This window comes from Ornithorhynchus anatinus, chromosome 7, assembly GCF_004115215.2.
Source record: "Ornithorhynchus anatinus isolate Pmale09 chromosome 7, mOrnAna1.pri.v4, whole genome shotgun sequence".
Lineage (NCBI taxonomy): Eukaryota > Metazoa > Chordata > Mammalia > Monotremata > Ornithorhynchidae > Ornithorhynchus > Ornithorhynchus anatinus.
In genome coordinates, this window is record NC_041734.1 from 55320683 (window position 1) to 55338174 (window position 17492).

Genomic DNA, 17492 nt, shown 5'->3' on the forward strand with positions numbered 1-17492 from the left:
TCATTTATCAAAGAGAAGTTGGTGGGGGTTAAGACTTCTTCTAGTGCTGAGTACCCCTTTAAATTATCCACTCCTTCCCCCCAGTGTCTTTCCTGACGTAGTGAGTGGTTCCATCTTAAGTGGACATAAGATGACTGTGATGTTTTCGAGCCTCTTGGTGCCTTCCAAGCCCTTGTCTGGCCACAATGGCGTGGTCTGCCTGCCCCACTCCCAGTTCAGGTGGCCTTATCCGTTCATTAATGCTCCTTGAGTACTTAAGGGGTGCAAAGCCCTGTATTTAGGCACTTGGAGGTTTCAAAACGGACATGGTCTTTGTCTTTGAGGTACTCTCTTGCGTTTTACAAGTGTTTGCCCAGTGTGAAAAAACAGTTGGATACGTGGGCTTCTCTCTCCCTCCAAAACCCCTCACTAGAAGTAACTTTAGGGAGAGGGAAGAGTAAGGTGCGGGACTTTCCTCTCCCCCCCACCCCCGCAAGTATGGTGTGAGGGTCATTTCTAATCTACTCTCAGAACTTGGGGGTAACGTACTTATTCTTGTTCTTTGCAGGTTGAGTTTAGCATTAGTGAAACAAAGAGGACTGGACAACAGATTGCACACTGTGTCAGACTTCTGGGTCGAAACTCCAATGCCAAAAGGCTCTTGGGTTATGTGGCAACCCTGAAAGATAATTTTGGATTTATTGAAACAGCCAATCATGATAAGGAAATCTTTTTCCATTACAGGTGGGTTGCACTCATTCTTCTGAGGAGCTCTCTTTTGGTGCATATGGCAGTGTGTGGTTTGAAGACCCTAAATTTGGGATGGGGTTTCTCTTTCTCCTTCATCTTCCTCTACTTCCTCTAGGGGATAAGTTAAAAAAAATTGTTGGCTATTTTGTGGCACTTTGGGAACTGTTCTATGTGTTCGGTGTCATGTTGCTTTCTGAGAAGTGGCAATATTTTGAGTCTGATTACAAGTGGGAGCCCTAAGTTAGATCCTTAATCTTAACCTATGACAAAAAATTCATTTTGGTCCATGAGGAAGAATGGAAGTTTGCTAAAAAGGGCTTAAAACTAGCTCTCGGATCACTGGTTCTGTTGCTCTCAGTGGTGGGTTATACTGGAGAGAGATGCAGGTCAACGGGGTCCACCACCCTCTCATATCTGGCAGATTCCCAATGCATTGTTCGTTTCCTCCCTTCAGTGAGTTCTCTGGTGATGTCGATAGCCTGGAACTGGGGGACATGGTCGAATACAGCTTGTCAAAGGGCAAAGGCAACAAAGTCAGTGCAGAAAAGGTGAACAAAACACACTCAGGTAATGTATTAGGGTCCTGATTCCTTGCCATGCTTCCACTTTTCAGGAGTTCTGCCAGGTGTGGAGGAGGAGATTCTGAACTTGGTGTCACTGGCCTTTACCACTCTGAAGGGCTTTGCTTCCTGATAGAGGAAACCCATTTTTTTGATCGTGGATGTTATGAACAAAAGACAGTTTTTGAGGAAAATAATTTCAAGGAAAGAGAATCGATGGTAGTTTCTAGTTTCTGCGAACTCACACTTGAGTTTTTGGGGTTTTTTTTGTTTTTTGGTGGTTTTTTTTTTTCACAAACGGGAACCTAGCATTTTATTTGAACAGAATAGTTCAAAGTAAATCTCTCTAACTCCTGTGTCTGCTGTACCTCCTGATGAAGACCAGAGTACCGATGACAGCAAAGGTGCTCTTAAATGCCAGGGTGTTAGTAAAAACTTGGTAAAAACGGAAAACATCAAATTGTTTTGAGCGCTTACTGTGTGCAAAGTGCTTGGGAGAGGATAATATAACAGACATTCCCTGCCCAAAATGAGCTTACAGTCTAGAGGGGGAGACAGGCAATATAAATAATTTACAGATATGTACATAAGTGCTGTGGGGCTGGGAGAGGGTGGGGGGTTGGGGGAATGAATAAAGGGAGCAAGTCAGGAATATTGGAATCCACCAACTCCCAAATGTGTGTCTCTTTCAGGGCGTTGGGTGCTGGGGGAGCCCGACCTGAGAGGCAGCCCTCATGTTAATAAACACTGGCCTGATAATTAGAAACAGTGACAAAGGAATATATATGGCGGGGTGGCCATCCAAGTGAATAAATCCATTCCATGTCTTCAGTTTCACTTGGTTTCTTTAGCTCATACTTACATTATTGACATACTTTTTTCAGTGGGAAGGTGAATTATCAGGATTTCTAGTTTGAGACCGTGTGTCTGCTCTTGTTTTGCAGTTAATGGTGTCACTGAGGAAGCTGATCCAACAATCTACTCTGGTAAAGTCATTCGCCCCCTGAGAAGTGTCGATCCAACACAGACTGAATATCAAGGAATGATTGAGATAGTGGAGGAAGGTAAGGGCTCCCTCACCTGGGTTGCAGGCATATACAAGGAGCTGTTTAGAATCGTTCATTCAGTGGTATTTATTGAGCATTTACTGTGTGCAGATCACTATGAAATGCTTGGGAAAGTAGAGTAGATTCTCATCCACAAGAGGCTTACGTTCTAATGGAAACTGCAAGTTATAGTTTACTACAGATTGTTAGCTCCATGAGGGTCAGGGACCTTGTTTAGTTCCCACCGATGTATTTTCTCATAGAGCTTAGTTCAGTGCTATGCACGCAGTAAGCACTGAATAAGTACTGTTATTACTACCATGCTGTGGGAACAGTCTGCCCTCTTGGTCCAGACTATAGGTCTTAGTAAGCTTCTTTTACCTGAATTCACACTTAAAGGGGTGTTATGCGGTGAATAATCTACCTCTTGTTTGCAGGGAGGGTGTTCATAGATGACAGACTTTGGGAAAGTCCAATGTATTTAGCTGGCCAGTGTGCCAGTGAAAAAAAAAATGTGGTATATAAGTGCTTACTATGTGCCAAACACTATACTAAATACTGGGGTAAATACAGGATGAAGTCGGCACAGTCCCTGTCGTGCATGGGACTCCCAGTTTAAGGGAGAGGGAGAACAGATATTAAATCCCATTTTAAAAATGAGGAAACTGAGGCACCAAGAAGCCAAGTGACTTGCCCAAAGTCACGCAGCGAGCAAGTGGGATTAGAACACAGGTCGTCTGACTCGCAAGCCAGTGTTCTTTCCACTAGGCTGTTGCTGTTCAAATTATTTTTGCTTCTATAACACGATTCATGAGGGAAGTTTCTAGGTGTATTTAACTCTCGGCTTCAATCTACAAGTATACGTAGCTGTGTTTGTTAAATATTTAGGCATCTACCAGTGACTCTCGTGTTTGAACGTGTCTTGGTGAAGTATTCAAGTGCTTTGTGTTTCCTGACTTATCAGATACTTGTGTTTCTCTCACAAGGGGACATGAAAGGTGAGGTCTATCCATTTGGTATCGTTGGAATGGCTAACAAAGGGGACTGCCTGCAGAAGGGGGAGAGTGTCAAATTCCAGCTGTGTGTCCTGGGTCAGAATGCTCAGACAATGGCCTACAATATCACCCCTCTGCGTAGAGCCACGGTGGAGTGTGTGAAAGATCAGGTGAGCAGCCGCTTGTTTGAACGTGGGGGTCTAGTACCTTCAGCTTGGAGGTCATTGCGTCCATATTCCAGATTTTCTATAGGCACAAGTATTTGAGTCAAACAGTTAACAAATTCCCTGAGCTGCTGCTCTAGGAAGAAGTCGATTATCTTTGTTTCGGGGTTTAACCGTGACCCTTTCCTATGCTCCTTGAGTTCCTGATGTTCAGTTAGACCCCGTAGGTGATTCACAGTCTTGGAAATCCTGTCGTGATAAGGCTGTCCTTCTGAAAGCAAACTTCTTGTGTCTTTCTTTCAGTTTGGCTTCATTAATTACGAAGTAGGGGACAGTAAGAAGCTGTTTTTCCATGTGAAGGAAGTACAGGATGGCATCGAACTGCAGGCTGGAGACGAAGTGGAATTCTCAGTGATTCTTAACCAGCGTACCGGGAAGTGTAGTGCCTGTAATGTCTGGCGGGTCTGGTGAGTGTCAGTCATTTGAGCGTGTGGACTCTTGGTCGGGAGTAGCCTCCGATGAAATGGTCGTAGTGTCCGTTGGCCACCGCCCACTTTCATCCTCCCCCTGAGCAGGAATGTGGCACGCCAGTCTTTTCCTAGTCATAGCCCTCCGTATCGACTCCTGTCACAGCAGGAGATGAGGGAGGGAGGAGTGAAGTTGGGCCTTGAAAAGTTAACTCACATATTACTGAGCGGGGCCCAGACAGACTTGACTCTGGACACGGGTGTGCTTAGTTCCCAAAATCCATAAAGTGAGATACCAAGTCTGGTCTGTCTTGCCTCTGATGGGTCACTCACTTCACTTGCTCCTTCTCTATCATCAGCGTCAACAGTATTTATTGAGCGCTTACTGGGTGCAGAGTACTGTACTACCCGCTTGGGAGAGTACGACAGTTGGTAGGCACATTCCCTGCCCATAATGAGCTTACCGTCTAGTTCTTCATGTTCTACAGTATACCTACTTAGCCATTATCTTTCCGTTTTAACAGCCTCCCCTCCCGACCCCCCTTCTTGGATCTTGGATCTTTCTAGGATTACTTTTTTTTTTCCTTCTTCCAGGAAGTCTTTTTGAAGACCTCTGTTCTCTGCATTATTTGGTATGGGGCAAGCCTATGAAAATCTTTTGGGGGGTTAGAGGGGCGGGTTTTCTCTGCCTTATGCTGGTCCCTCATTTTCTGACACAGATAACTTCCTCTTCGGGAACAGTCCGTGATGTGAATGAGTCACTTGCCGAGCTTGGTAGGGAGTGTACCCTGTTGGAAGTCCTGTTTGCTTCCGACCATCCCGACTCTGCTCTCGCTGACCTCGTTGTCGTCTTTTTTTTACAGCGAAGGCCCCAAAGCTGTTGCAGCTCCACGTCCCGATCGACTGGTTAATCGCTTGAAGAGCATCACTCTGGACGATGCCAGTGCTCCTCGCTTAATGGTTCTTCGTCAGCCAAAGGGACCAGATAACTCAAAGGTACGGTGCTAGAACCGATGTTCGGGGAGAAACACGGGGTAGTAAAGATGTTCTGGGGTCGAGGATTCTCGGGACGTCCCTAGTTTCCGACATCTGTTATTGAAACGCTGTTAGTCGAATGAGGGTCGGGGGGATCAAGTGGAAGAAGTCCACTGCTGGGGCGGAAGAAGCGTACTAGCTGGTTGGAGAATGAATAAATTGGGGCCAGAGGAGTTTATTGAACTCTTAGTAGGGGCTGGGGGTGGGCTCTCTCTCTTTTTAAAGAGCAGTAAAATGTTTGCTTTAAATGTACCGAATAAAATTCTGCTAAATGAAGTACCCGATTGAAAATCGCAGCTAATCATAAAGGTTATTTCTTTGCAGGGATTTGGTGCAGAGAGAAAGATCCGTCAAGCTGGTGTCATTGATTAATCCCATCCACAAAGCACATCATTTAATCAGATATGATCAAGTGGGGGGGGCGGTTTCTGGTGAAGGGTTCTGAATATCTCCCTCTTCATCCTCCAAAATCTGGAATACTTATTCTATGGAGCTATTACACCAGTTTTAACACCTTCCTCATGTTATGTTTAAAAAAAAAAAAAAGAGAACCATTTTAAAATTTATGCACAGTTGCAGCCTGGAGAACTTAAGGTGGCGCCTTATAGTATCAATCTTAGAAGCTTTATTTGGTGCATATAACGCAACTGGTAATTGCAAACCTACTTCGCCTGTGTAAGTGAAAAATATAGACAGTTATATTCTGGTCAACCCTATGAAATTCTGCACTCAAGATAGTGTATATTCTACCTTCGTTATCTCTGGCAAGCCGGTGCTCTGCCTTAGCTCTCAGTTGCATTCTTTTCCTGTTGTTTCCTCTTCATTATGCTTTAATTCTGAGGACCATATGAGGGTAGACTATATCACCTTTTTAAAAAATAAAAATTCGTGTAGGCGTTCAAACGACTTAAGTTGAAGGCCAAATGTTAAAAAAAATGTTATTTTTCATATCTCGTTTATAATCTTGTCACAGTCCATTTAGCGAAATTCAGTTAGATTACAGTGAGAGGTTATCTTCCAGAGTAGATCTAGGGTTTATCCTTTTTTTTTTTTTTTTTTTGGGTAACTATTCTGCGATTAGTATGTATAGTGCAGAATTTCATAAGGAAGAGGTGTGCCATCAGTGTGGTAATTTAAACATATTTAAAAACAAAACAGGAAAAAGAAAAAAAAGATGCACAAACTTGCTGCTTAGAACACTGCAGCTTCTAAAACCCCAGTTTCTTTTACTGATTTAAAAAAAACAAACGGAAAAAAAAAATAAAAAAAAAAAGTTGTGCCTGAAGCGAATCCTGTTTTTTTTTTTTTTCTCTTTTTGCAGCCGGGCCCCCGGTGTTGAGAACGATTTACTTAGGCTTGCCCTGCGCAGCGTGTGGAGGAGGGTGAGAGCGTGGCTGGGGGCCGAGTTTGGCTCCTTCCCATCCTGTCCCTCGCCGCCTGAGGCAGCCCCCCAATATGGCGGAGGAAAGGGGGGCCCCTCCCCACCCCACTCCTGCCTTCCTTCCGTCTCCCACCTTCCCTCCCTCTTTTTCTCTCTGCCTTCCCCCTCACCCCATTTTTCCGAACCCCGTCGGGGGAGGGGTCTGACCCGCCGTGGGAGACGAGATGCCGCCATGGATCTGTGTCCAAAAAACAACCCCCCCCCCCCCCCCCCGCCTCCCCCCAACCTGTTCTTTTCCCCCTCCTCCTCCTCCTCCTCCTCTCCGGCGACTCTGTTACTGGCGAAAGAATGGAAGTAGAATAAAGTTTTACCGATTTTGAGACCAAAAAAAAAAAGAAAAAGCCGCAGCCCAGCGACGGCGTTGGTTATTGAGGGCGCGGGGGGGGGGCGCGCGTGCGCGGGGGGAGCGCGCGGGGGGGCGGGGCCGGCGTCTGCCGCGGCGCCGAGGGATGACGTAGAGGGAGGACCGGAAGTGCCGCTCCCCGGGTGGGGGCCGTTCATGGCGGTTCCGGGCGCTCCGGCCCTTTTCCCCGTTGCGGCGCCTCGTCCGCCCGGAGCGGAGGCGGAGGAGGTTGAGGTAAGGGACGGCGGGGGAGGGGGGGAATCGGACCCCGCCCGCCCGCCCGCCCGCCGGGGGAGGGAGAGAAAGGGAGGGAGGGAGAGAAAGGGAGGGAGGGAGGGAAGGAGGGCGGCGCCGCTGAGGGAGCGCCGGTCCCCGCTTTGTGCGCGAGCCCGCCGCCCTTCGCCATTGTGCGCCGGCCGCCCGGCCGCCCGCCCTCCCTTCCTCCCTCCTTCCCTCCCTCCTTCCTTCCCGCCGGCCCGCTCCGGACGGGGCGGGCACGACGGGCCACCAGCCCCTCCTCCGCCCCGACACCTCGGACACTCCCCCCCCCCCCCCTTTGCGGCCGTAGGACGGCTGAGCCCCCGGGAAGGCGCCCGGCCCCCAACCCGGCAGTCGCCGCTGGGAAATGACCGAGTACAAACTGGTGGTGGTTGGAGCCGGCGGTGTGGGGAAAAGCGCCCTGACCATCCAGCTCATCCAGAACCACTTCGTCGACGAATATGACCCCACCATCGAGGTAAGCGACCGGCCCCCCCGACCCCCCGCCGTCCGGCCGGCCGGTCTCTGGGCCGAGCACCGGGCGAAGCGCTTGGAGCGGGCGGTGGGGCAGCGTCTCTCGCTCCCCCCCCCCCCGCGACCTCGCCATCCTTTTGTCCGTCCGACCCCGGAGATTGCGGATTTCGGGAAATCATCATTGAGTGAAATTCCGAGACCGCACACCTCCTCCAGGAGGCCCTCCCTTCCCCCCGCTCCTCCTCCCCCTCTCTCTGCCCGTTTGTACGTTTTCTTTATTACTCTCTTTACTTTGTTAATGATGTGATTCGGTTCCCCTTGATGCCCGTCTCCTCGTTTTATTGTCCATCTCCCCCCTTCTAGCCTTCTTTCCCCTGCTCCTCCTCCCCCGCCCTCTGCCCTTCCCCTCCCCACAGCCCTGTGCCTGTTTGTACATTTTATTTATTACTCTCTTTACTTTGTTAATGATGTGATCCCGTTCCCCTTGATGCCCATCTCCTCGTTTTGTGGACAACAAAACAGGCTCCCCCCTTCTAGCCTTCTTCCCCCTGCTCCTCCTCCCCCGCCCTCTCCCCTTCCCCTCCCCACAGCCCTGTGCCTGTTTGTACATTTTATTTATTACTCTCTTTACTTTCTTAATGATGGGATCCCATTCCCCTTGCTGCCTGTCTCCTCGTTTGTTGTCTGTCTCCCCCCCCCCCCCCCCCCTTCTAGCCTGGGAGCCCGTTGGGACGGTCTCTCTCTGTTGTCCAATTGTACAATCCAAGCGCTCGGTACAGGGCTCAGCACGCAGTGAGCGCTCACGATCGAAGGAATGAATGAAGCCGAGCTGATTGTTTCACCACACATTAACCCAGGTTATGCCCGCGAAAGAGCTCATCAAAGCCCCTCTGAAGTCTTCGGTGATTTAGTTCCGTTCAGGTCCCCGTCCCCAGCTTGTTTGAACCCTCGGGTTTAAGGCCCGGTTCTTCAAGAACCGTCTGTCAGGAAGGGGAGTGACTTTCCTCGTGGCTCAGTGGAAAGAGCCTGGGCTTTGGAGTCAGAGGTCATGAGTTCGACTCCCGGCTCTGCCGCTTGTCAGCTGTGTGACTGTGGGCAAGTCACTTCACTTCTCTGTGCCTCAGTTCCCTCATCTGTAAAATGGGGACTGTGAGCCTCACGTGGGACCACCTGATTACCCTGTATCTACCCCAGCGCTTAGAACAGTGCTCTGCACATAGTAAGCACTTAACTAAAAGCAACATTATTATTATTTCCTCCTGGGAGCCCCGCTTTAGAGGGGGACGTTTTCCCGAACGGAGGTGGGATACCCTCTGTATGCTCCGGATCACCCGAAATGATGGTTAAAGGAGAGTAACGAGGCTGCGTTAATGTACAAACCGTAAATAGGGCAATGTAAAAATGTAAGTTGTGATGTAAAAGTACCGTGCATAATGTAATTATGAGCCAGTTTAACATTTTAAAACCAAATAGAGCTAAATCCAGTAGGAGAAGTAATAGTGCCGAAAAACGATGTTAAAAAAAAAAGGCGCAAACAAAAACCGCTTTCAATGGGCTTATAATCATAATAATGTTGGTATTAGATGCTTACTATGTGCAGAGCACTGTTCTCAGCGCTGGGGTAGACACAGGGGAATCAGGTTGTCCCATGTGGGGCTCATAGTCTTAATCCCCATTTTACAGATGAGGGAACTGAGGCACAGAGAAGTTAAGTGACTTGCCCACAGTCACACAGCTGACAAGTGGCAGAGCCGGGATTCGAACCTATGACCTCTGACTCCAAAGTCCGTGCTCTTTCCATTGAGCCATGCTGCTTCTCCACAGTTGTGTGTGTGTGTGTGGATGAGGTTTCCTCTGTAACCCCATGGCTCCATCCCTCTGCCTCCCTCTCTCACAGTGCTGCTTTTTCTAGACATTGTCGCCTCCTGTCCCCACCTCCATGGTTATGGTGGTCCTGTTGGGGATGGAGGCTGCAGCTGGGGAAAGGACCATGTAAAACCGTTAAAGACAACGGGTAGGAGCTTAGTAGGGGGCTCTGCACACAGCAGGCGCTCAGTAAATACGATTGAATGAATGAATGAGAGGGAGGTCATGGGCCGCTATGGGGGTTGGACACACAGGCCCCAATAAGCAGGGAAACGGTATGTCGGGGTGCGGGCCGGGGAGCCATTTTCAAGAAGGTTGTGGTGCAGAGCAGGAGGAGACAGGATTTCAGGCAGAGCCCCCAGGCAGGGCTGACTAATCCATTTTACCTCCGATGGAGCACTCAGTAAGCTGGCCGATGATGCCATAAACAAGGCGAGGTGTCATAAGTCATAAAGTCCGCCCTGATGGTGTAAAGCTGAAACAAGATGTGCATTTAAAAACGCTGGGAGGGCCATTAGTCCGAACTTAGTCAGAAGTCTTGGCCTTCCTGTACTCAGGTAGGACAGGAGCCTATGTAGACTGGTAAGGGTTGTGCTCCGTGCTGACTAGGTGGAAGGAGAAGGAAGATAGGTCCTTAACAGGATGCCCCGGTCTTCGAGTGTCTAGCCACACACTCGGTGGGTTGCCAGTTGTCTTTGTGGAAGCAGTGCCCCATAGGGCTTTTGGGGGTTGGTTGCTGAAGCATTTCCCTTCCTGTCTTGCCCTGCATCCTTTCTAAAGTGAATCCCTCTTCCATTCCCAATTCCGTCTCCCTCTCTAGACCTTGAGCTCCTCGTGGGATCTCACAGATCGACCACCTCTGTTTTATCACACTCTCTTAGTACAGTGCCCTGCACACAGTAAACACTCAGTAAATATGATTGATGGATAAAAACCTGGGGATTCCCTCCTTTAGCACTGGACGTCCATTAAAACACAAATGCGCTTTTCTATCCGACCCATTTACGGTGAAGGGAGAGTGCACCAACACGCAGGGTGTAGATTGACCAGGAAGGCAACGAAAAGTAGGTTGAATGCTCCGTGGCCGTTCTGCCAACCTCCTCCGTTCATTACAGTAACCATTCCCATGACTTTCTCTTTCAGTCCAATGGCTGCGGAGTCCAGCCTTCTACTTCACCGTATTTACCCTTATGGAATTCCAAAGTGGAAATAAGTGGCGCATTGCTCACGTGCTGTCGATTGGGAATTGCATTTTAGCTGGAAAAATGTATAGTAAGCGTGTTCTTACAGGTAGGGGCTCATTTTAGGACTGGATTCTCTGGGTTTTTGTTAATAAACCTCAAATTATCTTCCTTAGGATTCATACCGAAAGCAAGTAGTTATTGACGGTGAAACCTGTTTGTTAGACATACTGGACACAGCCGGACAAGAAGAATATAGTGCCATGAGAGACCAGTACATGAGGACGGGGGAAGGTTTCCTCTGTGTATTTGCCATAAATAATAGCAAATCATTTGCTGATATTAACCTCTACAGGTACTGTACGCTTTCTTTGTTCTAGACGAGCGTTCCCGATCTGTAGTTTGTCAGTGGCTAGCGCTCTCTCTAGGATCGTAAACTCCATGCGGCCATGGACCATGTCTGCCAACTCTATTGTATCGTACTCTTCGGAGCGCTTAGGACGGTACTCGGCCACACGCAAGAAATACCGTTGATTTGGGTGCTGGGTTGGCTGTATTGGGTGCGGTTCATTACTAGAAGAGGTAGGAAGGATTGATTTTTCTTTCTGTAAAATTTTGCACTAAGATCTTACTACAGTGGTGCTTTCCTCTGTGGGCTAGGATGAATCGTAGAAGATAGAGTTGTCAGAATCTACCTAAAACTCTCGGGGCAGCTCCAAGTGTTGGTAAGGAAATACCATCAGTGAGAGACTCCGTGGCCCAATGAAGAGCCCAAGATCCCCACGGGGAGAAGTGTGCAGAAAGAGGAAAGGATGGTGTACAGGGAAGGAGGGAGAGTTGGGGGGCCAGGGGCGGGACTTGAGGAATGTCACCTGAAGGAGGATTCCACAGAGTGTAAGTGGCTCGAAGTGGCCGGCTGCATGGAATAATGGAGGGGAGACACAATGGCAAGAGCCGGCTCGACTTGAGACTATGGGGTTATTCTAGCCCTGATGGAAAGCCTGGTCCGACGGTCTCTGTTAAGGCTTTTGATCCCCTCCGTCCCTCTAGGGAACAGATCAAGCGGGTGAAAGATTCAGACGATGTACCTATGGTGTTGGTGGGAAACAAATGCGATCTGCCAACGAGGACAGTTGACACGAAACAGGCTCATGAACTCGCCAAGAGCTATGGAATTCCCTTCATTGAAACCTCTGCTAAAACCAGACAGGTACCTCATGGCTTTCCGTTTCACAGTTGGAACAGATACATGTGCAAATATATGAGGGTCAACTGGACGGGGCCCTCGTTGCTCTCTGCTGGTAACAGAATTATCACCTCGAAACCCAATGCAGTCCAGCAGGGCCTGCCCCCTGCCCTGGCGTGGTGAGTTTTAAGTGCCGTTCGGTACTTCCTTTTCTTCACTGTAAAATAAAGCCAATTGATCCCCGGGGGTCTGGTATACCGATGGCCTCCCCGGGTAGTTGACTTTTAACCAGGTCCGTCCTCTTTCATAACAGGTTTATGCTTGAAATTGGCCAAGGCCTGGATCAGATGATGTTCTCTCCCAAGGCTTTGGCTCTCCTCGCCTACCTCTTAAGGCAGATGCTCCCGATACAAGGTTACATAGCTAAAATGGATGCAAAGATTCATGGAGAGCTGATGATTACGTGAGCCCTTCCGCATCCGCTTTAACACACTACTGATTTTCTCTGAGGCTCTCTTACCACTGTATCATTTATCTAGAACTGGAGTCAGGAGTTGGAAAGTGGCATCACTTGCTGACTACCAAAATGATTTGCTCCAGATTACCTATTTCCTCCCAGCTCTTCTTTCCACAGAGGGGGCACGTGTTTGCCAAGACTCAGTCTCTTCTCATGGTAGGCGTCCTAGCTCGTGTTTTCGAACTTCAGGATCAATTTTCGTCTGCCTAAACTATTCCGATAGACCCCAGATCTCCTCACTACTACGAATTTTGTGACGCGAAGAAGTTCTTTTGAGACCCCGTTGGCTGAAATCAAAGAGGAGATGTTAACTTTGGTATGTTGCGGTCACCGACTGACTCAAACATTTATTTCTAGGGTGTCGAAGATGCCTTTTATACATTGGTGAGAGAGATAAGACAGTACCGAATGAAAAAACTCAACAGCAGTGATGACGGGACTCAAGGTTGTATGGGACTACCATGTGCAGTGATGTAACAAGGTGTGCTATGAAGTTTTTGGGTAATTGCGATTACACCAGGTTTTTGGGTTTTTTTTAACAAAATTAGCATCCCAGAAACTAGGTCATCAGTCCCTTTGCTAAATTCAGTCAGCAGCGCCACTTGACTCCATTTTTCTAAAGCTTTTTTAATATTATAATGCAGTTACCAGGAATTTTTTTATTTTCCCTTAATTTGGAAAGCTCTCACCCCTCCAAGGTGTTGTTAAAGCCATGGTCTAATTATGGTAGTCAGCCCGTACATTGTGCTAAGCGCAGAGGTAGATGGAAGATAATCAGATCAGGTACAGTCTCTGTCCCACAGATAGAGCTCCCGTTTTCCATTTTACAGGTGAGGGACTTGAGGCCCAGAGAGGTGTATTGACCCGCCAGGGTCACACAGATTATTATTGGCCGAGCTGGGGCTGAAACCTGGTTTTCCTGTATTCCAGACCCCTGTTCTGTGCCCTAGCAGTTGAAGCAGGTCCCTCGAAGTGGTTTCACTGTATTACAGACCGAAACCTTATGCGAAATTGATTTTAATGTCTCTCTTCCCCCCTGTAGACTGTAAGCTCCCTGTAGGCAGGGATCGTGTCTACCTATTCTTTTGTATTAGTACGGTGCTCTGCACGTAGTAAGCGCTCAGATGCCGTCGACTGATCGATTGGAAACCTACGCCTCCAACAGATTTTTATTTTACGAGTTAGCCGGTCTTGCCCACTTGGCAAGATTTTGGGAGATAAGGAGGTGGAGGTGATCCTCTTTCTTAATCGATATTGGTTTAGAATTCTCTCTTAGCCAGAAAATGCCACCGTCTCAGATAGGTTAGGTGTCAGTGGGTGGAGGGGGTCAGCATTCGGCAACAGTCTTTTCAACCGTTGTTTTCATCGGGTCTCGTACGTGCCACTTACGTGAACTCCACTTCATTTCCAGCTGCACTGACCCCCTGGTTCTGATATCCCTGGAGGAAAAGCATTAACACTGCCATCTTTGAACTCACCACGAAGCTCCTGCCTCTGCCCCACCTCTAAGTTGATCAGTACAATATTCTTTCGTCTGTTCTCCACTTGAGAACTTCTGAACAACTACCTCCTTACTCGGTTGTCTGACCAGAGAAATGCGCCTATCATTACTCACCAGTATTTCTCTTTCCCTGGAATATTCCTCTCTATGTTTTTCAAATGGGAAGAAAGTCATGCTCTGAAACAGAGAAGCAAACTGTAGAAAGGAAATACGGTTGAAAAGCAACACGGTCGAGAAACAGTTGCTAGTGATTTTTTGTGTGTGTGCTGCACTTCACCTGTGTTGATATTTTGCAAAATGATATCGGTTTTGCAGAGAACATTGCTGACATCAGTTTTGTTTGTATGTTAACCTTATCTGCCACCTATCCTAAACTGGCATCTACTCTGTATGGTGTGTGGAACCAGATACAACAGCATATGCCCTAACCTCAGTTCGATCTGTTGCCAATATTGCCCTGTTTTTGCATCCACCTTAGTTCTTCTCAATCCTTATGTTAAAGCGGAGACATCTTTGCTAATGAAGTGCCTTTGTCCTCAAAGGGATTTGTTAAACTTCCCCGTTTTGTCCAAGGAAAAGCACTGAAAGGGGCAGAAACCATTAGGGTTGGTATCAGAGACCAGTCCTTGTTTAGGAAACACAAGATCGCTTAGGGTCTTGTGTAGAAGCTCATGTGATATCTAAGACCTTCATCTTAGAGACAGCTGTTCTGGGATCTCCTGGAATATCATAAAACTGGAAAGACGATTTGATTTCTCTTCACTTTCACCCATCCTCCAATTTTTTCTGCTGACTCCTGCTTTCAAGATAGGCATACCCTTTACACTTCTATTTCCTTTCACTTTATCACTGTTCACAGGGCTCTTCTGATTTTTTGGTATTTTGGGGTGGTTTTTTTTTTTTTAAGAGAACTTAGAATTCGAAGATCAAGTGTTGGGATTGTGGCTCCACAATTAAATATTCTGATTTTGGGCCACACCAGAGAGAGCTGTACGATCATGACTGTATGAACATTACCGTAATTGGCAGGAGGTTTTTGCAGGAACTCTTAAACTTCAAATTCATAACGTGAACAGGGAAACAAATCAGTAGCTAGATAATTTTTTGTTCCCTTGCCAACTTCCCTTGTCTCTACCTTTTAGTGACATGAATTTTTTGCCCCTTGGAAGTCCTTCAAATTCATACCCTTATCTGTGAAATTCTTGTGAAACAGAGAGAGCCCTGCAATAAAATATAATGCAGAAAATCAAACTGATTGCAGGTTGGTTTGAAACTGGAAATGGTCCTTGGGGAAAAAAAATTGCTTGATAGGGAAGAAAACAGAAAGGAGTGCAATTAAATTGTCTGTGAATCAGGTGCCAGGGGATATGAGTTAAGATTTTTTCTTTTTTTGAGTTGCTTATCTAGGAGTATCCTTGGATGAAGAAATGACAGAGTTTGGCCTTGTAGCCTCTGTGTTCAAAAATTTGAATTCATTAAAGATTAATCTTCCAACATGAGTCTTCTCCCTTCCAAACGAACCCATCATTAACCTGCAAGAAAACTGAGTGCATATGGAGGACTTGGCCAGAAAAGACGCCTTTGCCCCAAGTTTAAAAGAGTCCTGATAGTGAAACTGCATTGAAGGGGGCACCATCAAAAGTCTGTCTAGTGTCTGCTGTGTGCGGAGCATGGAACTAGGCTCGGTAGAAGTAAAAAGTAAGAAGCGGTCTGTGCTGGAGAGGAGTTGAAAAGCTAGTGAGATTTTCGGTTGGTAATAACTAGTTTCTTCCTTTCTAGGTTTTAACAAATTAATTTTCTAAAAGCTCTTCATTGCAAGTGAGGAAAGAAACCCACACTCACTCTACTCACAACTGCCTTTCTAGAAAGACTGTGGAAAGAGTATCTAGGGCTGCCCTTCTCCATTCAGATCTTAACCTTCTAGATTAACACAGTAGGAGCACAAACTTTCCCAAGTAAGTGTCAGCATCATCAGGGTTTCCTCAAAATCAGGGTAGGAAATGTCCTCAGAATCCCTTCGCAAGCTTAGGCCCGGGTTCTGACTTGGGGGAATGTGAGAAACTAACATTTTAAGACGAGGAGCTAGGAAGATGTGTAGTTCACATTTACAAAATGTGCTTTTATACTATGTGTTTTGCTGAGACCTGCCCCTTGGTTGGTTGTTAACTGGAATTCTAAAATCAGAATTAAATGTTCTGCCAAACATATAATAAATGTATTCCTTTACAGTTGGCATTTGCTGTTTAAAGGTTGCGAGTTCAAGAGTGTGAAGATTGAATATCATTTGGCTGAGGCTTCAGAATCTAAAGAGTTTGCAAGCGCATCTGATAAAGTTACTCTGTGCTCGTCATCTTATTACAGATCGTTTCCTGTTATTAAAATGCTGGTGATAATTCCACCCTTAACTTTGGGACTCTGCAAAGTAAAACTGAAACTGAGGATTCCCGGTCACATGTTTGATGGATCCCATATTGCAGCAGCCTAGCTTACAGCTAGGGCGAGGCCTAATCTAATGAGGTTTCCAGAGGAATGTGACATTCCCCCTCTAAACTGTAAGCCCGTTGTGGGCAGGGAACATGTCTACCGACTCTGTTATATTGTACTCTTCTAAGTGCTTAATACAGTGCACTGCACTGTAGGTAAGCGCTCAATAAATACAATCGATTGATTGATCGAGTGTCATTCCTTCCTTTAAGGAACACAGACTCACCTTATGTTTGTTGAGGTTTGTTTTCACTTGAATTTACTACCTCGTCTTAAGTCCCAACAGAATTGTGGAGCAGCCGGAATCCAAGAAATATCCACTTCTCTATCTACACTCTGTTCTTTGAAGAACCGATTTACTCTCAACCGCTTCAAGTGTCATCTCTACGCAGGTGATTCTCAAATCTACCTTTCCGGTCCTCACCTCTCTCCACTGCAGTTTTGTCTCCGGGATATCACGTCGACACCTCAAACTGAAAGTGTCGAAAACAGAACTCCTCATCTTCTCACCCAAACCCTGTCCTTCCCTTGACTTTCCCATCTCTGTAGACCGCACCACCAACCTCTCCTTCTCACAAGCCGGTAACCTTGGCATTATCCCCTGCTCATCTTTCACCATCAGCCCACATTCAATCTATCTCATCACAAAGTCCCAGTGGTTTTACCTTCACATCTCTAGAATCGGTGCTTTCCTTTCCATTTAAACTGCTACCCGGCTGGTCCAAGCACTTGTCATATCCTACCTTGAATACTACTTGAACCTCTTTGCTCACCCCGGCATCCTGTCCCTCCACTCTCCTGTCCCTATTTCACTCTGCCACTCAAATCATTTCTCTGAAAAATTCATCAGTCCACATCTCCCCTTTCCTCAAAAACCTGCAATGGTTGCCCATCCGTCTCTGCAGTAAACAGAAGTTCCTCACCATCGGTTTAAAGGCACTCAATCATCTCTCTCCGTTCCTACCTAACCTTGTTGATTTCCTGCAAACAAGCCCACGTACTCTACTCCCCTGACACCAATATGCTTTCTGGACCTCAATCTCATCCGTTACGCCACAGACCCCTTGCCCACATTCTCCCTCGGGCCTGAAACTCCCTCTGCCTTTATACCCAGTAATCCACCACTCTCCCCACCTTCACAACTCTCCTAAAATCACATCTCCCAGGGGCCAGACTAGCCCTGTATTTACCCTCTGCGTCAACTATGAACTCACCCCAGCCCAACAACACTTAGGTAAATAATCT

The 17492-nt window shown here is 47.2% G+C and overlaps 2 protein-coding genes across 4 annotated transcripts in view; both read left to right on the forward strand.

Moving 5' to 3' along the window:
• Positions 1-6281, forward strand: part of CSDE1 (cold shock domain containing E1) — a 34737-nt gene extending 28456 nt beyond the window's left edge. For both annotated transcript variants that reach the window (XM_029068564.1, XM_029068565.1), the window contains 7 exons: positions 548-723; positions 1184-1296; positions 2234-2353; positions 3322-3500; positions 3798-3961; positions 4825-4957; positions 5321-6281. In XM_029068564.1, coding sequence (XP_028924397.1) covers positions 548-723; positions 1184-1296; positions 2234-2353; positions 3322-3500; positions 3798-3961; positions 4825-4957; positions 5321-5368 — 933 coding nt within the window. In that variant the 3' untranslated portion in view covers positions 5369-6281. The remainder of the gene's footprint in view (positions 1-547; positions 724-1183; positions 1297-2233; positions 2354-3321; positions 3501-3797; positions 3962-4824; positions 4958-5320) is intronic.
• A 628-nt stretch (positions 6282-6909) lies between these two features.
• Positions 6910-16429, forward strand: NRAS (NRAS proto-oncogene, GTPase). 2 transcript variants are annotated; one of them, XM_029068904.2, is made up of 6 exons: positions 6910-7014; positions 7349-7516; positions 10736-10914; positions 11610-11769; positions 12620-12743; positions 15993-16429. In XM_029068904.2, exons 2-5 carry the CDS (start codon positions 7406-7408, stop codon positions 12737-12739), a joined length of 570 nt encoding a protein of 189 aa, XP_028924737.1. In that variant the 5' UTR covers positions 6910-7014; positions 7349-7405; the 3' UTR covers positions 12740-12743; positions 15993-16429. The 2 variants fall into 2 exon arrangements, with proteins under 2 accessions (XP_028924737.1, XP_028924736.1); XM_029068903.2 differs by having other exon boundaries at positions 13674-16168.
• Positions 16430-17492: the final 1063 nt, after the last annotated feature.

Coding starts and splice junctions, on each gene's coding strand:
- NRAS (XM_029068904.2), top strand. CDS start 7,406: ATGACCGAGTACAAACTGGTGGTGGTTGGAGCCGGCGGTGTGGGGAAA. Junction 10,915..11,609: donor GCTGATATTAACCTCTACAG/GTACTGTACGCT, acceptor CCGTCCCTCTAG/GGAACAGATCAAGCGGGTGA. Junction 11,770..12,619: donor CCTCTGCTAAAACCAGACAG/GTACCTCATGGC, acceptor ATTTATTTCTAG/GGTGTCGAAGATGCCTTTTA.